Source organism: Ambystoma mexicanum, chromosome 2p (assembly GCF_040938575.1).
Source record: "Ambystoma mexicanum isolate Mex_15411 chromosome 2p, UKY_AmexF1_1, whole genome shotgun sequence".
NCBI classification, from domain to species: Eukaryota; Metazoa; Chordata; class Amphibia; order Caudata; family Ambystomatidae; genus Ambystoma; species Ambystoma mexicanum.
This window is the reverse complement of record NC_090923.1, coordinates 1,441,866,988-1,441,888,478: the sequence shown is the minus strand read 5'-3', so window position 1 is coordinate 1,441,888,478 and position 21,491 is coordinate 1,441,866,988. Positions and strand designations below refer to the sequence as shown.

Sequence of the window (21,491 nt, the reverse complement as noted above, 5' to 3'; positions counted from 1 at the left end):
ATAATTACTCACCCCATCCATTTCTTTTGATTAAGTATTACCTAATGAAGTTACAACAATGCTTGAATTATTTGTCCTTCTTGTGTCACTGTTTAATTGATTGGGATAAACCTTGTCCTTGATAACTTCTACCATCTATCTTTTGAAACTCATTCTCATTGTCTTCCTACTCTTTCAGCTCCAAGTATGCAGTACTGCAGCAGTCTTGCTTCGTTGACACCAGAGTTGGCTGAGCATCTCATCACTCACATGGTACGGGAAAAGCTGCTGCGCCCCAAGACACTGGAACTGTTTTTTGGCTGCCAGATCCAGAAGATTGTCCTAAATTGCTACCCATATGCAACTAATGAGCTCCTGCGGCAACTGAGGGCCTTCCACACGCTCAAGCACCTCAGTCTCGTGTCCTGTTCACTTATCACAGGTAGTGTTTCTCCTGTTAGCTGCTAAATATACTACATGCATGACTACACAAACACTAGCATAAACTCAGATCAATCATATACAAATACATGACATATGATCCACACACACACCATATACAGATACTCATATGTGGCCTGTTCCTCCCTGCATGCCACATACAAACACACAAGATCTAGTGCACATTTGCACACCACATGTAAAGGCACACGCATAAGCAAGTTCTAGTGATTTCTCACACACCGCATGCAGAGATAGTTGAGGGCTGTCAAATCACATACCACAGACAGATACACACACAGTGTACTCTGTGTTGTCTTATACACAATATGCCTGGGCATACACATATCCTGGAGTGGTTTGCATATTGCATGCACAGACACAATAAACCCTACTATTGCTCACTTTCCACATAAACACACACACACACACACACACACACTCCACCCCCCCCCCCCCCACACACACACACACACACACACACACACACACGTGGCCTAGTGCCCTTACACCTACTGCATGGACACTTGTGACGGATGCTGCTTTGCCACATACATGGATGCACGCAAGGATTGTAGCCCCCTTCCGTATGACATGAAGGCACATATGGTTGTGATGGACTTTCACAGATGGCATGTACTGACACACAGAAGGCATTTTGTCTCCTTACTCAAACTCCAAACAGAGACACACATGGGGGGTCATTACACGGTTGGAGGTAACCATGCCGCAACTTGCGGCATGGTTACCTACTTACCGGATTCCCGGGTCTGGGTTCCTCAAATGATGAATTACTGGGCCATTCCAATCTTGGAGGACCCGGTAATTCCTCATTTGAGGAACCCGGACCCGGTACATCCCCATTCCCATTCGAGCCCCATAGGGCTCAATGGGAATGGGGAGGGAGCTAACGGGCACGCTAATAACGGTGCCCGTTGTTAGCTCCCTGGTCTGCTAGCGGGACCCGCTAAGGGCACCTGGTTTTACGAGGCGCTCTTTGCGGGTCCCACGAGCAGACTCGTGATAGGGCGGTAAGGGGTTAACGGCACCAGCACCCATTACCAGTGCCGTTAACCCCTTACCACCCACCTCGGAATGAGGCCCATGGTCTTGCATGCATTTGAGGCATACTGATCTCTGTTACAGTGGGGTAAAATAGAACACTCAACACATCAGAAATGAGGTTCAACACCTTTATTGATCATACAGGATGGTTTGGAGGAACACTGAACGAGCTACTGGGTGAAACTAAACTAAAAAGTGGTGTTATTCTGTCTAACGGCTTCTGCATGGAGGTATACCAACACACATGTAAGCGTCTAATTTACGAGTACCTATTGTCCTTGTCCAAGTCCATTTCCCTAATCTGTAACCTCACAGTACGAGGATACACCCCTCTACTTACTACCTTCATGTCATTCCATAGGCTCAGGATATTTATTGTGCGACAGTGCCTTTTTTGGTTTTGGTTTTCTCCTTGTGTTACTCCTTGGATTTGATCTATCCCTTATTGTGCTGCTTGGTTTTATACACTCCTATCAGAAATTAGGTATGATTCCATCTTGTCTTATGGTAATTTACAATGATTACTAGCAGGAATTCCTCCTCCTGTTCTTGTCTGACTAAAGTAATTCTCACCCACTGGCCAAGAGTCATCTTGCTAGGTTTGAGCCCCATAGGCTCTAGTCTACTCTAGTTTTCAGTGCACTACTTTGCCCCGATCTCCTCAGGCACACTGACTCGAACCTGATTCTTGAATACATCCCCAAGCAGGCTAGCCTTACTTTGTACCCCACAGATTCTCTGGCTTGCATCAGGTTCTTGACTTTAGCCCCAAGCTAGCTATCAAATAGGTCATCTCTTACCAGGATCTGGCAAGAGCCTGCAGTAGACTCTTGGCAACATACATCAATCTCTCAGCTATACTGCTTAGCCAACTGTTCTCCTTATTCTTCCTTGCTCTCCCATATCCTCCTGTACCTCTCGGGATATCATTCCTAACTCCCACGCTTTGTCTCCTTTTATACGGTTTTACAAACCTAAACTGTCCCAATACTGTTTGGGGTAGCTTATCACCTTGTTACATCCGGCTTATTGGACTGGCGAGTACCCTGGTTTCTCCCCCACTCACCAGGTGTCCCTTCTTTTACTACATTGGACTCATTTTGTATTGCTTTCTGTGAAGGCTGATTTTGTTAATGTATTGACTAGCAGGGGAAACGTGGGCTGAGATTTAAGACCTATCACTGTCATCTTGGGCAAAACAATAATGGGAGTCCAGCAGCTCTATGGTCTTCCTGTCTCTCCAGCAAACAAAACCTCTAAGCCAGTGGTCTTCAAACTGTGGGGCTAGTACCCCTGGGGGGCCCAAAGGGTGTCCAGGGGAACGTGGCGTTCTTCCAAAAGAGTACAGTGACTGATTTCAATAGAAAATATATTCAGAAATGACATCTAGGGGGGCCCAGCAGCAATATTCATACTGAAGGGGGGTACAGCTTAAAAAAGATTCATTACCACTGCTTTATTCGCTGTTGCTCTTGTGCAAACTGTGAACTTCCCAATCTGTCCTTTGTTCCCCATGTGTAGTGAGTGAGTAACATGGAGTGTGAGCAGGTTGGCAAGTAGCTCTCTGGCTGGTTAGTTTATCTCCAGCGTGATCTGGTTCACAAGACAACAGCACACCTGCAGTTGTACAGAGACATAATAATGGTTTTGGCCATCTGTATTCTCCACACAGTAAATGATTCCTTATTTCTAGTTATTTATTTGCATTTTTAAAGCGCTCACAAAGCCCGGGGGCATTGAGGCGTTGTTACAGGAATATTTCTTAGTTGCGTATTTTTAATGTGCTTAATACCCAGAGTGTTCTAAGCGCGGACCCGTGGATCGAACCTGTGTTGCTTCGTGTCGCCTTGTTTCAAAGGTGAGCATGTTGCTGCTGAGCTATCCTCCCGGGACTGCAAGCACTATGAGAAACCTGAAGTTGTCTCCCTAGCTAGTCCTCAGGGATCTGTCATCCAGCTGCAAAACAAAAGGTCTTTGTCAATAGCTGTTTGAGCTATATTTTAAACCACAATGTTCAAATAAATGTAAATTGTATCGCATAAATTCTTGGTGTTCTCATATGTACAGACTAACTAACAGAGATCTGTGAAAAACGTGTACTGGGTCCATAACCGGCCAGTGTGATACAGGTGGGGTAGCCTAAGTCCTTCCTTTTCTTTCTGTAAACCCCTCATGACTTAGGCTCCCTGACCAAAAAAGAGGGACACTTTACCCCTTGATTTCATAATCCAGCTGGAAAGGACACGGCCATCGCTATTGGATCCAGTTCCTGGGGGTGGATCAGTGAGGGAGGATCACCTGGATGGAGGGCCATTGGGGAGTGGGAGTTGGAAACTGATGGGCAAGACGCGGTATCCCCCTTCTTTCAACACCCTTTCCCCATCCTACCTCGTAGAATATTCCAAAACACGCCCCCTCAGATCCCACATGTGCACAACACGAAAGACAACGGACTAACACCATAGCCGTTTACCCAAGATTTCCAAATACAAGGGTCAGACAAAGTCAGGCAATTGATCAGAATCGCACACACATGATGACCCTTTCCCTTCCCCACAGGGATAAAAGCTGGAGCACAACAGCACACTACGAGCAAGGCAGACAGCACGACGTAAGAGCTAACTCATTTCAGCAGTTCAAGAGGAGGAGAAAGACGGAGCAAAACGAGAGGGTGACAAGGAGAGTCGACTTTGCCCTTTCTGACCAAGGCCTGTGAATCCTCCGCCAAGGGAACGATAAGTCTGCGAACAATAGCCAGCGTGTATTGCACCAGAAGTTAACGATACACAAGCCCCTCCTCCGCTGATTGCCAAGCCGGGGAGAGACGCTTGTCTCTGTGGTACCAACTTTGACTCCGAGGCAAAAGAAAGCCAAGCCGTTCATCAAAGCCGGTGAGTCAAGGTGAGTTTCGACAAGAAACCGAACTGTGTTGAATGAAAAGTAGCCGAAGGCTACTTTGAACTTTGAAAGGCAAAATGATACTATTAACGAAGGGGTGGGGAACAGATACAGAGGAGTCTGGCAACATGTGGGTGCTCATGCAGGAAACTCTGTGCAATTACCCAACAATAAAGACTACCGTAACCAGAAGGCCTTGGGAAGTGGCGAAGAACAGTCAAAGTGGTCATACAGGGGTCTTGTAAAATCCTCTGTACCGTTGAAAGTCTTTTACCGGCAGAGAATCGGAAAGTTGAGAGAAATTGATCCTGCTTGATGAAATGAGCAGTTGAATAGTGTGTTACGAAGGTTGGCAAGTGTGAACCCAATCGAGGGAAGTTCACACTACATTTTTTGAAAAGACATTAAGATTTGTGGAAGCGAGAAGCATTGCAAGACAAGGGGAAGGGAAGCGTCCCCCTTGTCATTTGGCATCCGAGCCTGGCCGAGGGAGATCCAGGGGTAGAAAGTTAACACCCAAAGTTCACTGAGAAAGGAACTGTCTTGTTAATTTGTGGAATACAACTTCTAAGGGGTCTGCGCCCAGAAGAGGGGGACCCAGGGGTGAAGCCATCACCCTAACTGAACTTGGGATTGCAATTGAGAAGGGTCAGCCCAGAAGAGGGGGACCCAGGGATGAAGCAGTCATCCTACCATAAATTGTAAAATATGATACGAGAAGGGTCAGCCCAGAAGAGGGGAACCCAGGGGTGAAACCATCGTCCACATTGAACTTTTGAAACAAACTTTCTTTTGTTAAAGGAACTTTAGTTTTATTGTTTAAACACATCAGGCACCGAAGGCAAGAGACTTTCAGAGGAAACGAGACTTGGCCATCGACATCCCGATAGCTGCCATTGGAACTGTTGTCTCATGCTGGAGAAGCCTGAAACCGCACTGTGCTCCAAACTCCAATCTTACCCTGTTGCTAAAACGTGGCGAAGGGAGACTCAGGCTACCGCCTCCTGACTTATCATTTGGGAACACTTCTTTCTTTCTTGAAACTTAACGTCATACCCTTTGTTTAGCGTAAGGAATTGGCAATAGGTTTTCTTAGTATAGGCCCTTCTATTTGACTTGACACCACTAGAACTGCCTTATTTTCATTTGATGGTCGACACCTGTCTCCAGCTTAGATTTAGGCTTGTAGTAGGCGCTTTTCCAACCCGCATACTATTTTCATGTTCAATAAATGCCCTTGAACTGTGATCACTTGTGTCTGTTTTACTTGTGTCACCATGAGAGTCTCACAGGACCCTCTGGAGAATCTTACATTTGGTGACTTTTGGGATAAGGGACATCGAGACCAGCGCCAAATTCAGCCTAGAGAACCCCTGGTACACCGAAGAGGAGAAAGTATAGTCTTGTTCCTCTGCGTGGAAGAATCTACAGGTCTGTATTGCCGAGAGGTACCTCAATAGTTTCGTCAGGACCAAGAAGTTACATTTGTCTGCGCTTGTCGGGGTAAGTGTTTTATCCTTGGTGGGATCTACCACATAATTGAAATCCCCAGCTATGACGGATATACATGATTATATAATTTATGAAAATGTTGAATCCGAAAATTACAAACATGACATTTTCGTAAAGGAAAAAATCACGCACATTGCCACCGCCATACCCCCTCCTTAACCCTTAATACTACCATACTTACCTCTGGCGCCCCAACTTACTTGCTCTCCTTCACTGCTACACTCACTTTGTGATGTGAGTTCCGCCTCCCCAATGAGAGGCAAAACTTCTGCCGCACAGTACTTTTTATTATTTTTTTTTTACACTCTTTGTCCCCTCGCTTTACTTTTAATGGAAGTGGGGGGGGGAGACCCCCGGAACTCCCATAGTAGAATATTGTCTCCTCTTGATTGACAATATGCATTTACGTTTTTTTTTTCCAATGCCGAATTCGGCATGTTTGGCCATACAATATTTTTTTAATGACTTTTTCTACGGATTCCGCTATGACTAGTTCTCCCACAGAGAAACCCATTAAAGAGTTAGTGTGTCGAAGAAGTCCTCCTGGCCGGAGTTCGGGATACATAACGAAACCATGGATACGTTTCGATCCCCCAATTTAGTGTTCAGTGCCACAAATCTCCTCCATGGGTCCCTCTATATTCCCAAGACTTTAAGTGGGAGCCCCTCCTTGACTAGTATGGTCACCTCTCTAGTCTTAGTACCGCTCGTAGCGAAATAGGCCCTGGGGTAGAACTTGTGGGACAGGCGTGGCTCGTCCTCCTGGAGTGGGTAAGTTTCCAGGAGAAAGACAATATCAGGAGTGAGCGTCACTAGCCTCTGGAGGAGGGCCTAACGCTTAACTGGGGAGTTGAGTCCCTGCACGCTCAAGGTGAAACAAGAGAAGTCAGGGTATCCCCAACTGTGTTAGTGCTGTGCGTAAGTGCTGCGAGTGGGTATGCCAGGGCGCAGGGCAACGAGATACCCTATTGTCTTGGCCCCCGAAAACGGGAGACCCTGCTGCTTTTCAGTAGTGATACACCTAGAGGTACGTGACTTTGCTGGGTGCGAGGAAAGGATAGCCAGAACATTCCCCTTAATAAAGCATAACCCCAATCCTGAAAAACGTAATATGCAACGAACAAGAAATGTAAAAAGAACCCCTCCATCTCAAATCCCCCCAACACCTGCTCACCATTGGGCTTTATGCCGGGACTGCTTCCCCACTTGCCGTCCCCATGATAATGAACTACCCCATGCGCTGTTTAGTAATGGAATGCAACATCTGGGAAACTAGGGCATAAAGTGCTCCAAACTTGTGCTAAAGGGCAGCTACTGCCCGTATATTGTAACCCAGACCTCACTAACGCTGCAAAGCGAGATGATTCCACACTTCACAATTGTTCTGGTTGCACGTAGAAACGAAGATAGCACCTGTATTCTAGACAAACTTGCACTGTCTAATGGTACCTGTCTGCACATCCTCTCCTAGCTAAAATCGTATTTAGGTGAACCTTACTGCGCTATTGTTACTGTTTACTGCTCCTTTTTTGCACATGCCCACTCAGCCTCATAGCAAAAATCGTATTTAGGTGAACCTTACTGCGCTATTGTTACTGTTTACTGCTCCTGTTTTGCACATGCCCACTCAGCCTCATAGCAAAAATCGTATTTAGGTGAACCTTACTGCGCTATTGTTACTGTTTACTGCTCCTGTCTTGCACATGCCCACTCAGCCTCATAGCAAAACTGTATTCAGGTTAACCTTTACTGCGCTATTGTTACTGTTTACTGCTCCTGTTTTGCACATGCCCACTCGGCCTCATAGCAAAAATCGTATTTAGGTGAACATTACTGCGCTATTGTTACTGTTTACTGCTCCTGTTTTGCACATGCCCACTCAGCCTCATAGCAAAAATCGTATTTAGGTGAACCCCACTGCGCTATTGTTTCATGCCAGTCGCTAGGCCAACGCAACCTAGTGACTCTAGGTAAACCTTTACTGCCTAACTGCATCTATCTGCACATGCCTTAGTAGCCTCCCAGCGTAATTAGGGAATCTAATTAGGATAACCTTAGTCACTCTGTATCTATTTGCACACTCCTGCCACTATTATAGATGATCCTGAATTTAGGCGCACCTCACATCATGAGCAAAAACCCTAACACTCAGTCCATCCTACTCGCAATGGCGCTTCTCACCATATTGGCAGCCGCCTCCTCTAATGCTAACCCTCCTGGGGACAGAAACACCAGACTCCGGGCAAGATTACCCCTTATTCACGAACCTAAAAGAAATAGCATTACTATTGGACTCCACTCCACTTCACACCATTTAGCCAAGTGCGCTCAAGCAACCAAAAAAGAAACTCCAAACCCGATGCCTACCCAAGTCCAAACTAAGAAGCACCTTAGCCAAAGCCAACGCTCAATTAAACATACTCAGAGCTGCAACCAAAAAAGCTCCTTGACACTAATAGGGTCTCTCATTAACGCGAGATCCATGGTTGCCCACGCCTCGGAAATCTCTGACATTCTAAGCAACGGCAATCTGGACCTGCTCGCCCATCACTGAGACGTGACTCCATGAAGCGGCAGGCCCTACTCTGATGTTAGCTGTACCTGACAAATACCAGATACTTAGAGTTGACAGACCTAAAACTAAAGGTGGTGGCCTAGCCATCATCTCTAAAAATACCCTACCTATCAGACTGGCTGACTCACCATCTTGCTCATCGTGTGAAATACTCACAGCCAAACTGCAACTCTCCAACAACCGTAAACTGACCATCCATCTGATTTATAGGCCTCCAGGACCATTAGGAACATTCAAGGAGGACCTCACTAGCCTTATAGCAAATAACACGCAAAATCACTCCCAAACCCTACTGATGGGCGACTTTAACATCGGTTTCAACGACCCAAACAAGCATACCCACTCTATAGCTGCTTTACTCAACGACCATGGGCTCACCCAAAAAATCTTCTCACATACCCACATTAAGGGCAGAACCCTCGACTGGGTATCTGCACTTAATTGTAACATCACCATCACCAATATTATCCCTTAACCCTGGACAGACCACTACTTAATCAACTTCACTGCCTCTCTCAATCTCCTTACTCCTAAAATTATCAATATGATACCCCCCTACCCACTAGAAGTAAAAAAGACATCTCTGCCGAAAAACTCATCCCACTTCTCCTCCCCGCCATTAATGGCCTGGAGAATAACACTGATCCAGCCACATTAGTGGACACCTTTAACCAAGCCATGACTAAGGCACTTAACACCATTGCCCCCTTAAAATTGCGAAAAAGTAAGCAAGAAGGGCACCTGAACGCCTGGTTCACCCCCAACTAAATGAACTCAGAAAACAGAAAAGGAAACTACAAGCCACCTGGCGTAAATCACCCACTGACAGCAATAAAGCTTAACTAGTCCAACTATCTAAACACTATAAGAAAGAAATCACAATCACAAAGAAAAACCTATTCAATGACAGAATCATGAAGGCCCAATCTAGTACAAAAGAACTCTTCTCCATCCTCCGTGAAATGGAAAACCCAATACAACCAATTGACACTGTCCCAAAGGACAAGGCATGGTGTAGCAATATACAGAGTGCCCTAACCAACAAAATCTCCGCCCGCCAACTCAAAATAACAAAAAAAAAAGTCTCCCTGCCCACTGATAACCAACCACCACCACTGCCTACGGAGCAAAACACTATCCCACCATTTAGCTTCAAGACTATCTCAATCATTGACATCGAAAAGGTAATTCTCTCCTTGAAACCTTCCAATTGCAAGGGTGACAGTTGCCCAGCGCAAATAATCAAGGATGCAGCTAGAGACCTAGCCCCATTGATCTCAAAGCTAATTAATTCCTCCTTCAAATCAAATATGGTACCGATTAACTTGAAAGAATCCTGGGTCCTCCCCTTACTGAAAAAACAAACCCTCGACCCTTCAATACCTACCAATTACAGACCCATTACAACTGTACCCTTCTTACTTAAAATCATTGACAGAGTAGCTTACCTACAAATTCAAGACTACCTTGAAACTAATCACCTGCTAGGATCACGACAATCAGGATTCCGCCCCCTCCATGGCACTGAAACAGCCTTGCTTGACCTCAAGACTAAAATTGAGGACAATGGCAAAACCACCCTGCTACTACTGTTGGACTTGTCAGCAGCCTTCGACTTAGTGTACCACGCAGTCTTATGCAGCCACTTAAGACTTGCTGCCAACTTCACAGGAGAAGCCATTGCCTGGGTGCAATCCTTTTTAGCCAATCGCACAATGAGAGTTTTCTCTACCTCCTCTTGCGCCGATCCCATCAAAATCTCCTGCGGAGTCCCACAGGGATCCTGCGTCTCACCAACGATGTATAACATCTTCACTAAACCACCATTGGACAAGTTGGACAGACTGGGTGTCACCTACACTAATTATGCAGATGACACCCAGATCCTCATACACCTTTCGGGCAACTATGAAGAAGACTTGGATATGGTGAACAAGATATACACCCTCATTCAGGCATGGATGGCAACCCATGGCCTTTGCCTGAATGACGATAAGACTGAGATTTTACTCCTCGGATCCAATTCTAATTTAAAATAACTAACTCCAAACTACACATCCTTTAACATTGACAACAACATCATCAAGGTCCTGCCGGAGGTAAAAACGTTAGGACTCCTCTCTCAACCTAAAAAAGCAAGTTAACTCTCTCTCCTCTACCACAGCCTACACTTGCAAATTAATCCGAGCTGCCAGACCATTCCTGTCTAGCGCCAGTTGCATTACCTTGGCCAATGCGCTCATCATGTCTCGACTTGATTACTGCAACGCCCTGTACTCTGGAGCCAACAAGTATGTCACTGACAAACTTCAAAGGCTGAAAACAACGCTCTTAGAGCAGCGTTAAACATACCTCACAGAGAGCATATCTCTAAATTTAGGAAAGCGGCCCACTGGCTAAAAATAAAAGACAGAACCCTCCTCAAAACAATATCCCTCACCTCCAAATGTCTCAACACCCTAGCACCACCCTACCTTTCGGAAAGAATCACTAGGAAAACTGCCGCCAGACCACTGAGATCTGCCAACACCTTCCTGCTTGACATTCCTAGATTCAAACTGGCCACGGCTGGAGGAACCAGATTCCCAGTCAAAGCTGCACAAGTATGGAACACACTCCCTACTGACCTTAGATGCCCCTCCCGTACTCTAGATTCAGAATCAACTCCCTCAAATGGCTTCCCTCGAATGACCTATAACATCTTTCTCTCCTGACCTGCACTATCCAAATGCCTATGACTCACCTTCCTCGCTCTCACAAGTGTAACCATAGGCCACCCATCTGATGTTACACCTCATGTACTGTATTATACTCTCTCTACAATAATTGCCTATACTTATCTTGCACTGTATCTGTTTGCTCATACTGTAATGTAATTTATGCACGTACCCACTATGTAACACAATAACTAAGCTTTGAGTATTCTTGTACCGCTGCGCCCGGCTGCCCATGGGCTTGGTGCGCATTATCAAATAAATAAATAAACAAACAAATAAACAAACAAACCCTTGAACCCTAATATAACAATACCTCAAAAGCTCTTCAACAGTGGCCTACCTATTGGGTGCCCACGTTGTGCCGCAGGTTCAGTGCAATGTCTCCCCTTCCCATAAGTCAACAATCTCCCAGCCGCTACAATCTCCCAGCCGCTGCGGGGCCTTTTTCTTTGAGGACCCCCTAAGGTCTCTCAGGGCCCTCCCTGAGCCATTCGGGAGAAATTGCTCCTCATTGTCGGGCACCTTCTGAGAGGAACAAGTCTCGTCATTTCGGGGGCTGCGCTTCCCCTCTTCCACCAGCCTAAGGAACTCCTCTGCCTTCTTCTCCGACCAGATTGTATGTTGCTGCCCACGGTTCTCAAAAAGCAGCTTTCATGGGAACCCTCATTTGTTTTGTATCTCTCGCTCAGACAGCCAGGTCGAAAGGGGCTGTGTTATTGCCTCCTGGCACCGGTTCCCGGGGCTATGTCCTGGTACAATCGGAGATCTGCCTCACAGAAGGACGGGGGCCGTCCTAACGATCGCTGCTGCCAGGATGCTCTCTTTTTGTTTATTGAAATTGACCCTTGTCAACACATCCAGGAGCAGGTTCCTCTGAATTCAGGCAGAGGAGTACACTCTGTGCGTTCTGTCGAGGATTAGTTCTTCGTTGTCTCCCAAATCCAGAGGTTAGCGAAAGAGCGCTCGCACATAATCCTTCAGCTCTTGATCCTTCACCTGTAAGGGAATTCCCTAGATGCTGATATTGGGAGTGATTCTCTATATCCTGCTGTCTGAGCCAATTTTGTTCCAGCTGTCCCTCCACCGTGAGAAGCCACTACTGAAGCTCCATTTGTTCTTGCTCGTGTTCGCAGCGCGCTGTTTTCAGGTCGTCCAGCCTCTTTTCTACCAAATGCACATGATTGTTTAGACCCACACTGGACTTTGAGAGCCTGTCCCCAGAGCTCTGTATTTCTTGTTTCAGTTCTGCCAGCAGGAGATCAGGTCACATTTGGTAGCTAAGCCATCTTCCCGGTCCCCCCCCCCGTCTCAGGCGCATGGACCTGTGTTTCTCTTTGGGGTCCTGCGTAGTTAGCATGGCCTTTATATCACCTTGCTTTGGCTTGGCCAGGGTTTTAGCCATGGTTGTACAGGGCAGGGAGTCCCACTCCGTCGTCCACTTCGAGGTGGTCTGGAAAGGCACAGTGGGTTATAGGTATAGATTCTTTGGCTACACTGCTCCCTCCTCCAGTTCAGTTCGTGGACAGGGACCTCAGTTGTTGGGGAAGGACCCCCCCCCTTCCCAGTTATCTGGAGCCATCTCAGCCATTTCATGGTGAGGGGTCCCCTACTGGGAGTACTCCCACAACTGCAGCCACAGACGAATTCGGTCAATGCTACATCGCCCACTGGTTACTCTACCGTGTCAATACATTGATGCTGAGTGAGCTCCTGCTAATATAGCCAAAGTCCATCAGTAGGACCCTGCATGCCGGTGCGACAACCTGTCCCCAGCCTCACCTTGCTCTCTGCAGCACCGGTATGGGTGTTGGGCCACTGCTCCTGAAGCCTAATCCCACCTCGGAGGATCCAGGGTGAGATTGACTGTATGAGCACTTTTCCCTCTGGGTGCCGCCGCTCTTTACACCAACCAGACATCCCACGCGTCCCCGCTGTGCCCCAGCAGGTCTATGGGGGAGCCACTGCCACCACTTAGCTTCTGTTCCTAGTGGGCTTCATGTCTACCACAGGGGGCCAGGATGGGGTTGCTCAGCGCCGCCCGGGACCACACCTTGCAGTTTCTGCGGGCTTCCTGTGACTGTGAGGCAGGGCGGCGGTCACGTCGCAGCCCGCACAGCAGCACCTGAGCCCACCAGGTCCCCTCAGTATTCTCAGCTACCACTCCCCATGTCTCCCCCACAGCGTCACAGCCTCTTTGCTCGCCTGGTGCAGGTCAGGGCCAATTCGCCACTCACTTGTACCGCGGCAGGTGTCAGAGGGCCTCTAAGTATCAGAGCAGCCAAAGAAGGGGTCTCTGTATCAGAAGGCCGAGGGCGCCGCCATTATGGCGAGGGTGTTGGGTCCCAGCGTCTGCTACATATTCTTCACGCCCACATCAATTCCCAAATCGGAGCATCTTGCCAGCTTCAGAGGACCCTCATGAGCTGCTTGCATGGTTTATGGGTCAAAAAACCAGGCATCATTTGCCGTTATCCAGCCTGCGGCGAAGCAAACCTGGGAGCTCACAGCAGGCCCGTCTTGTCAGTCTGCTGTCTCGACACGCCTCTCGAGACACTCTTTTTTTTTTTAACAGACTGCTACCAACAAGTACATCTGGACGAATTCCATTCACAATTTTCAGCTGTGACATGTGGAGTGCCACAAGGTTCTGCCTTGTCACCCACATTGTTTAATATGTACATGTGCGCATGTGCCCCTTAATGGAGATAATTTGCTTTCACGGCTGGCTTGACCTTCTTTAACTATGCTGACGATACCCATATCCTGATAGATCAGGATCATCAAGAGAATCCCTAAGTTCGATCAGCTAATAAATGTCTAGTGGCTATTGAGAAGGGGACGGACGCACATTTTTAAAAAGTAATTTCAGACAAAACTGAAATACTGTTCTTAAATCTTAAACCAAATCCAGAGAATCTTTCCTTCTGGCCTGAAAGCTTTGGAAAATGTCCTGAGTTCAAGAAGCCGGGCATCCGTATTGACGATTCCCTCTAGCTAAAGAGCCATACCAGCACAGAGACAAAATCGTGTTTCTATCTCATAAAAATAATAAAGCACAAACTCCCATTTCTGTCCTTGCCTTAACAAGTGGCTTTAATGAACTCACTTGTAACCTCACGATTGGATTTTAATAATAGCATTTAGTTGGGCCTTCCAGAACTCCTGATACTGCACCTTCAAAAGATCCAGAATGCCGCAGCTAGAACTCTTCTAAAGGTGAGAAGGCGTGATCATTTAACACTGGCCTTAACCCTGCACTGCTTCCCGATTAAGAAACATATCCTCTTTGAAAGCTTGTGTATAGTCTGCAAAGATCTGGACTGGCCCAATTGCTAAGAAAATCAAATTTCGTCCTCCAATCCCACACTAAGATCCAATCAGCTCAATATCTTCACTATCCCCTCCTATCTGAAGGAAAGAAAAGGTGGCCAATCCTTTTCGGTACAGGCAACTAAAACCTGGAAGTCATTACCACGTGAGAAACCAGCCGGTGTCTCATCCGCTAGTCCTTGTGGATCTTTCTCTCAGGTGGCCAGGGTGCGTCCATCGCCTTTGGATCCAGGCCCTGGGGGTGTACCAATGCGGGAGGATCACCTGGGTGAGGGGTCTTCAGGGAGTGGGAGTGGGGCACCTGATGGTCAGACGCGGTATCCCCCTCTCCCCTGTAACATCTTTACCCCATCCTACCAGGCAGGATATATGGAAGCTCTGTCCCCCTCCCCATTTTCTTGCACAAAGACTTTTGCACAGACAGTCCGCTCTGCGAGAAAACAGACTGATACCCAAGCTGTGTACCCGACATCTCCCACTAGTATGCTCAGGCAAGGTCAGGCAATTACTAGCAATCATTCACACCTCACTGCCATTAAACCTCCCCACACACAGATAAAAGGCAGAGCACGAGAGCACTCTCTGAGCGAAGCAAAGCACACAAAGGTACACCATTTTTGAGTCTGCAGCTGAACGATGGGAGAAAGACAGCAAACCAAGGAGAGTTCATAAGAAGGGAAGCACCCTTGACCTTTTTCAGCAAGACGCCGTTGCTTTCAAGAATCCTCCAAGGCAGAAAGTGTAAGGCCGGGAAACCAGTCTGAAGAATTCTGCTGTGTGTGTCGGAGATACCGAAGGCCCTCCTGCGTAAATGACCAAGGTGAGGAGTAGCAACAGACGCTGTGGTATCGTCCTTGGCTCCAAGAACAAAGAAGCAACAAAGAGTCAACACAGTCGGGGAGTTGGCGATACTGATGCAAGACCAGTCTGTGTTGAAGTCGAGGTTGCACGCGACAACATTGTATAATGAGCACTGGAACGAACACTGTTAAACGCCTGTAATGAAAGACTCAAGTAAAGCTGAACTGCTGGTGAATGTTTGAACTTGAGAAGGAAAGATACAATACCGTTGACAGAGTGCTCTGACCCTGTGAATGTGCTCAAACGAAAGTCTCTGTAAGGTATCCCACCAAGAGAAACGAAAGCAGAAGATTGATGGGAACAATTGTGTGAAGTGAATCGAAGTGGTTCTGCAATGGTTTATGCAAAACCCATTGCACATTCAAAAGTCTTTGATTCTGATATCAAAGGATCTGAGCCCAAACGAGGGGGAGCCGTGGTCCGAGCCTGAATGAGGGCGACCAGTTGTGCACTAGTGAATGTGAAAGCCTTATCAAAGGAAAGGAACTTTTTGTTTTTTACATTCGGCCCTCTAGAACACGAGACTGTCATTGGGAAAGAGACTTTGGCGGAAGGTCATGATGTCTGTGTTGAACTGTTACCTCGTGGCCGAGAAGGCAGGGTGTGTGCAAAGCTAGCACGTGTCTCCTTGCGCCCTGCTGAAAACGTGGAGAAGGGGAGACAACTTCTCAACTTCCTTGACATATTCTTTGTTGAACACTTTTCTTTTGAATACATTCTTATCCAACACCATCTGTATTTAGAAGTAAGGATTGGCAAAAGCTTTATTACTATAGGTCCTTTTATTTTGACAGACTCCACCAGTTCTGCGTTATTATTATTTGATGATCGTAGCTTGCTCCCACCCTTAGATTTAGGTTTAGATGGGCCTTCAACCAACCCATTTGAAGTTCAATAAACACCCTTGAACTGTGATCACGTGTCTGTCTTCACTGTTTGATACCATGCCTTCCTTGCACAGCTCAGCTGCGTAATGAAACCAACCTACTTTCTTTCAAAGAACATCTAAAAACGTTACTGTTTAACCTGGTAAAAGTTATAACCTGGATGACATTCCTAGATGAACACATTGTGCCAAGATGCCTTCCGGTGAAAGTTGTGCTCTATCAAAACTCCAATTACATAACATATGTGCATGTTTCTGAAGCTTTCCAAAGGTGCCTTTGATAACTATGAATCTTTAATAAAGATACTCACTTTGTGTGACGTGTTAATGGATGTTATTTAATGATTAGTAGTGATATTCTAATACTGCAGCGTTTTCATGATGACTTGATAGGTTGTCAAACTATATAATAATTACCTTTAAAGGCAAGCTTGTGATGTAAGTTCTTTTGGGAACTGAACTGAGAACATTTCCACTGATTGGCTTTTCAATTCAACTCAGACCACTAACCCTGTCTGGTAATCTTAATACCAATTTTATGAACGGTTTGCCTATGGTGCATTCTCTGTGGGAAGCCTATATATCATTCTGAGATTGACAAAGAGAAATACCTTTGTATAATGTCTCTTGCTCCAATGAGAAAATTGTTAATACTTCTGGCTGGAACATGCAAGTAGCATCTACTGCTGCACGTCCAGGATTGCCTTTTGAAGACTTATAACCTATGTGCCCCGTTTAATTTCCACTGCACAGCCCTTTGGAGGTCTTGAAACTATTTCATAAAATATTGCTGGACTAAATTCTAAGGAATGTATCAGTATGGCCACTCTTTTATAAAAGTAGAAAACTTTATTCGGGTATACAATCCATTAAATTACCTATTAAAAAGTCATAAAATACATTACAATTAAACACCACAGTAATATCACAATACAGATGAGTGGAAGATAAAAAAACATTGACACCTTACCAAAACAATAAAAAACATCACCTAACACTGGTAATAGCAAGTGCGCTCTTAATGAAATTGGCTAGGTCTGTTAAAGAATTTCACATCCTCACAATGTAAAATATAATTCATGTAATGTAATTGATTATTTATAACGTGCTTAAAACCCAGAGGTTTCTAAATGCGGACCCAGGGATCGAACCTGTGTTGCTTTGTGTCGTCTTGCTTCCAAGGCGAGCACGTTATCCCTGAGCTATCCTCCCGACTCATGGTATCCCTATGTGTCCCTACTCTTATTAAACACTGACTACTGTTTAATAAGAGTAGGTCTCAACCACTGATTCCTTAATATAGTAAAAGATTTACAATCTAATAGAACATTCGAAATATCTTCTACTTGGCCCAAATTACAAGGGCAAACCTTTTCTCTAACAATCCAAAGGGTTCTTTATCTCAAGGGGAGTATATTTAGCCTAGTCATTAATATGTCTTCAATTTCGGGGGACTTAATATTAAGTACAATGGGAGAGACTCTGAGATGTCTACGAACTGGGGTATAGTGTTTCAATTAGTTTAAAAGAGCACTTCTCACATGACGAGCACCATATTCCATTTCAACTGCTCACTCCATAAGTAGAGTGCAGCGCTGAGTACGAGATATTTTGCCCAATGTCCTTACATCCCCCAGCTTCCACGTCTTCATTAAATGAATTCCATTGTTGTACCAGCTCTTGATTCCATTACCTGAGTTGAGCATGGAATCACACTGGGCAGACTTCACATTCAAATGTAATGGGGGGGATCAATTGCACATTCACTTTTTTTTTTAAAATACTTCTTCTGAATTTGGAGAGATAAACTTACTATACTTACTATACCGATTTCATTTCTTAATGCGTCCTCTGGTGTTCTGGAGGTTCTATGTTCTTTCATCAACGGCTATTTTTTCGATGGGTTTTTTTAAACGAAAATGTTGCGCTGAAAAACCCCATCAAAAATGTTTATTTATTTATTTTCGGGCGGGTTCCCCATCCAAGCCCCCCACCCCTATTTTTTTTATCATTCCCGACCCCCAAACCTTTATATGCCCTTCCCATCTGTATTTTTCGATGGGTTTTCTCAGCAAAATATTTTCTTTAAAAAACCCATTCCAAAATAGATGTTGATGAAAGAACAGTATATGGTCCTGGAAGGCAAGCCTGTGATTTTCTGCAGTCCGGTATTCATTAAATCTAAACTCACACTTTGTGCTGCACCCCAGATCTCTGCTCCGTACAGAACAGCAGCGCTAAACAAGAAACTTGGTTGCTAGACCCTGTTCACATGGATTGTTTCAGCTCATAGCATGTTTCTGCAATACCGTCTACAAGAAGACAGAGCAGGGGTAGTTTGATGACTTTGATAAAGACTACTCTGGATGTTGAAGTAAATCAAAGCTTGGTAGCTACTGATAATATTCAAAGTTTGCTCATCACTTTTAGGCGTGGGTAAAGGGTTTATTTTGTAACTTTTATAACCGTGTATCTGGCAGTGAATAAACCGTAAATTATTTTGATCATTTAGCAGAATCATCTATCACTGAGAAATGGTTAACACAAGTTGGAATTTTGTTATTGCTGGTAATTTTAACACTCACATTAGAAAATTACATTTATTAACAGTGTTGGATGAAGAGGAAAGGTTTTTTAGAATTATACCTGCTTTTGTGACTTCCTCTTTATTTGGTAATGCACAGTGTCAGAGGATATTTAGCCTTCTACAGGACAATGGTATAAATGTTTTGAATGGCCATTTTTAGGCAGATATGCCAGCTTAAGGTAATTTTGTGAGATCCCCTTTGACTGCTCTTAATGATGGTATATATTGACGTGAGAACTGTTATAGAATTGAGCACGAGGTTTTGCTACAGTCATAGAGTGATCACTTCCCATTATATATACAACTAAACGTGCCTGTAAGAGCAAAGAATATCACCACTTTACAACACTGCCCTTCCTTTTGTTCTAATAACAAGGTGTGTGAAATGGACATCAGAATCAATCCAAATTAACTTATATGATACAAATATGTACCACTGGAAATGGGGAATATTTCAAATTGCTTATCTCTTGATGTACCTCCAACTCAGGTAATTGTCTCCTTCAATTCTCCTAATAAAACTATTATAAGTGTCATTACCACTCTGATGAGACAAAGAAGAGGAACTGATCCCACTAAGATCTGGTGTAACAATTATTGTAGAATGGCTGTTTCAGTAATTTTCCTTTTAGAATGATGAGACCTCCACTGGAGTACAAAGCTAGGTCCGAGTATAAGACAAATGTAAGCCTAGCATAAACGAGTGCTAAAAGGGAAGCATAGGGCCAATTACATTTGGCCTGTACCGCCAATGATTTCCAAATCTTTTGGCAGTTAGTAGCTGAAGGTATGTCATGTACTAATTCTTTTACTGTTTTGCAGGATAATTAATCCGCCTCAAGTTGGTAAATTATTTCTTGAGCCGCAAAGCCTTCAACAGGATGCCTTTACTTAAGATCTTGATAAAGCCAAACCGATATATTGTTTACTGGATGAGCTAGACTTAGCTGAAGTTAAGGAACACATAAAAGCTTTATCCTCACTTGAGGGTCCTGGTTCTGATGGCGTTCCTGGTGACCTTTTCAAATCAAATATTGACCTTTGGGCACCACTGCAGGTTAATGTCTTTCGGGCTGTACGAAGAGCTAGAGTAATTCCCACAAAAGTAGCTACTTTCTTTGATTGTTCTTAGCTTTAAAAAGGGGGACTGCCAGGACCAAGCTGGTTATCTGCCCACTTTTTTTTTATCAGACATCCCTTTGAACCTACTGGTGAGATGTGTTCTTTGTAGACTTACTATGTGGGCTGAAAGCAAAAAATGTAATTTCTGACTTGGAATTAGGCTTTCGTGAAGCACTGGCGGCCCCTGTAGAACAATAGTTAAAACTGTTACTAATTGCAGAGAAGTACTATGGAATTCGGGGTGGTAATTTATACCTGGGCTTCGTGGACTTGTTCTCTGCTTTTGACAAGGCTGATTTATCACTCCTATGGAAGACTCTCCTGACTCAGGGTATCGATGAGGATATCTTGAGTTTATTGATCCAACTTCACACTGGAACTGAGGCCTATATTATATACAGGAGTTCTGGGAATAAAACCATACATTTTCTGATATCTCAAGGTGTAAAGCAAGGATGCACGGTCGCACCACTGCTTTTTAATCTATATTTAATTGGTTTGTACCATGCACTCCTGCCCATCACTACTGATGTTCCTAAGTCAGTTGGGAGATCCATACCACAGTTGACCTACATGGGTAACCCTGCAGCTTTAGTCTTTTTTACAGGGTATGCATACTTCATAAATCTGTGTAAAATTACAGTGAACATTAAAAATCTAAAGTTATGATACATAAGCTTACAAAATCCCAAAATGCCAGGTTTCATATATTCAATCACTCAGTGAAGATTATTGTCCTTTGATTATTTAGGGGTTAGATTTTCTAGTTCCAAGAAATGGTCACCCCACATAGAAAAGATGGGAATACATATGAAACAAGCCTGTGGAGTTATTATAAGTTTCGTTAAAAGCAAAAATGGTGGGAGGCAGTTCTGCCAGCCATTAGAAGCTATGAGGCGAAAAGATGTGGCTTGGCACATTATGAAAGTGAGGCTTGGGCTCTCAATTTAATTTAATCATGATTGTAAAATGCATTTCCGATAGTTTTACATAGTCAGATTTCACATATTTGGCATAAGCCTAGGAGAGGCGTCATAGTCAGATATCATATCACATTAGTACATCCTAAATGGAGCCCATGGAGCCCAAATGTCTTTGGGGCAACTAGTTTTAGGAAGTGTCAGCACATATTGTTCCTCGCATTCATTAACAAATGTCAATTCACAAAGAAAGTGTTCTAATGGTGCACAGGGGCTTTTCCAGCTTTGCAATATACATTGTTTAGCTACTATACAAGAAATATTAAAGTCTTCTAGTGGTTTCTTTTATTTTTCCGATATCTCCAAGCAAATATTTCTGCGGGCCGAGAGAAGCCGGTATTTGTATTATCTCCTCAGTAATCTCCGCCACCGCCCCCCAGAATCAGGCCACCACAGGGCATGCCCAGTACATATGGATTGATCCCGCTTGTGGCTCCCCACATTTTTGGCATTCCCCTGTGCAATTTGCAGTGAATTTGGCAGTTGGCGGTGTAAAGTGTAGTCTGTTAAGAATTTTAAATTGGATCAGACGCAGACC

At 44.8% G+C, this 21,491-nt stretch overlaps 1 protein-coding gene across 7 annotated transcripts in view; it reads left to right on the top strand.

The window, feature by feature from the left end:
• LOC138567600 (uncharacterized) overlaps window positions 1-21,491 on the top strand; it is a 1,191,853-nt gene that overhangs the window by 790,117 nt on the left and 380,245 nt on the right. For all 7 annotated transcript variants that reach the window (XM_069645994.1, XM_069645989.1, XM_069645987.1 and 4 more), the window contains one exon: window positions 179-421. In XM_069645994.1, the coding sequence (XP_069502095.1) occupies window positions 179-421 (243 nt within the window). The remainder of the gene's footprint in view (window positions 1-178; window positions 422-21,491) is intronic.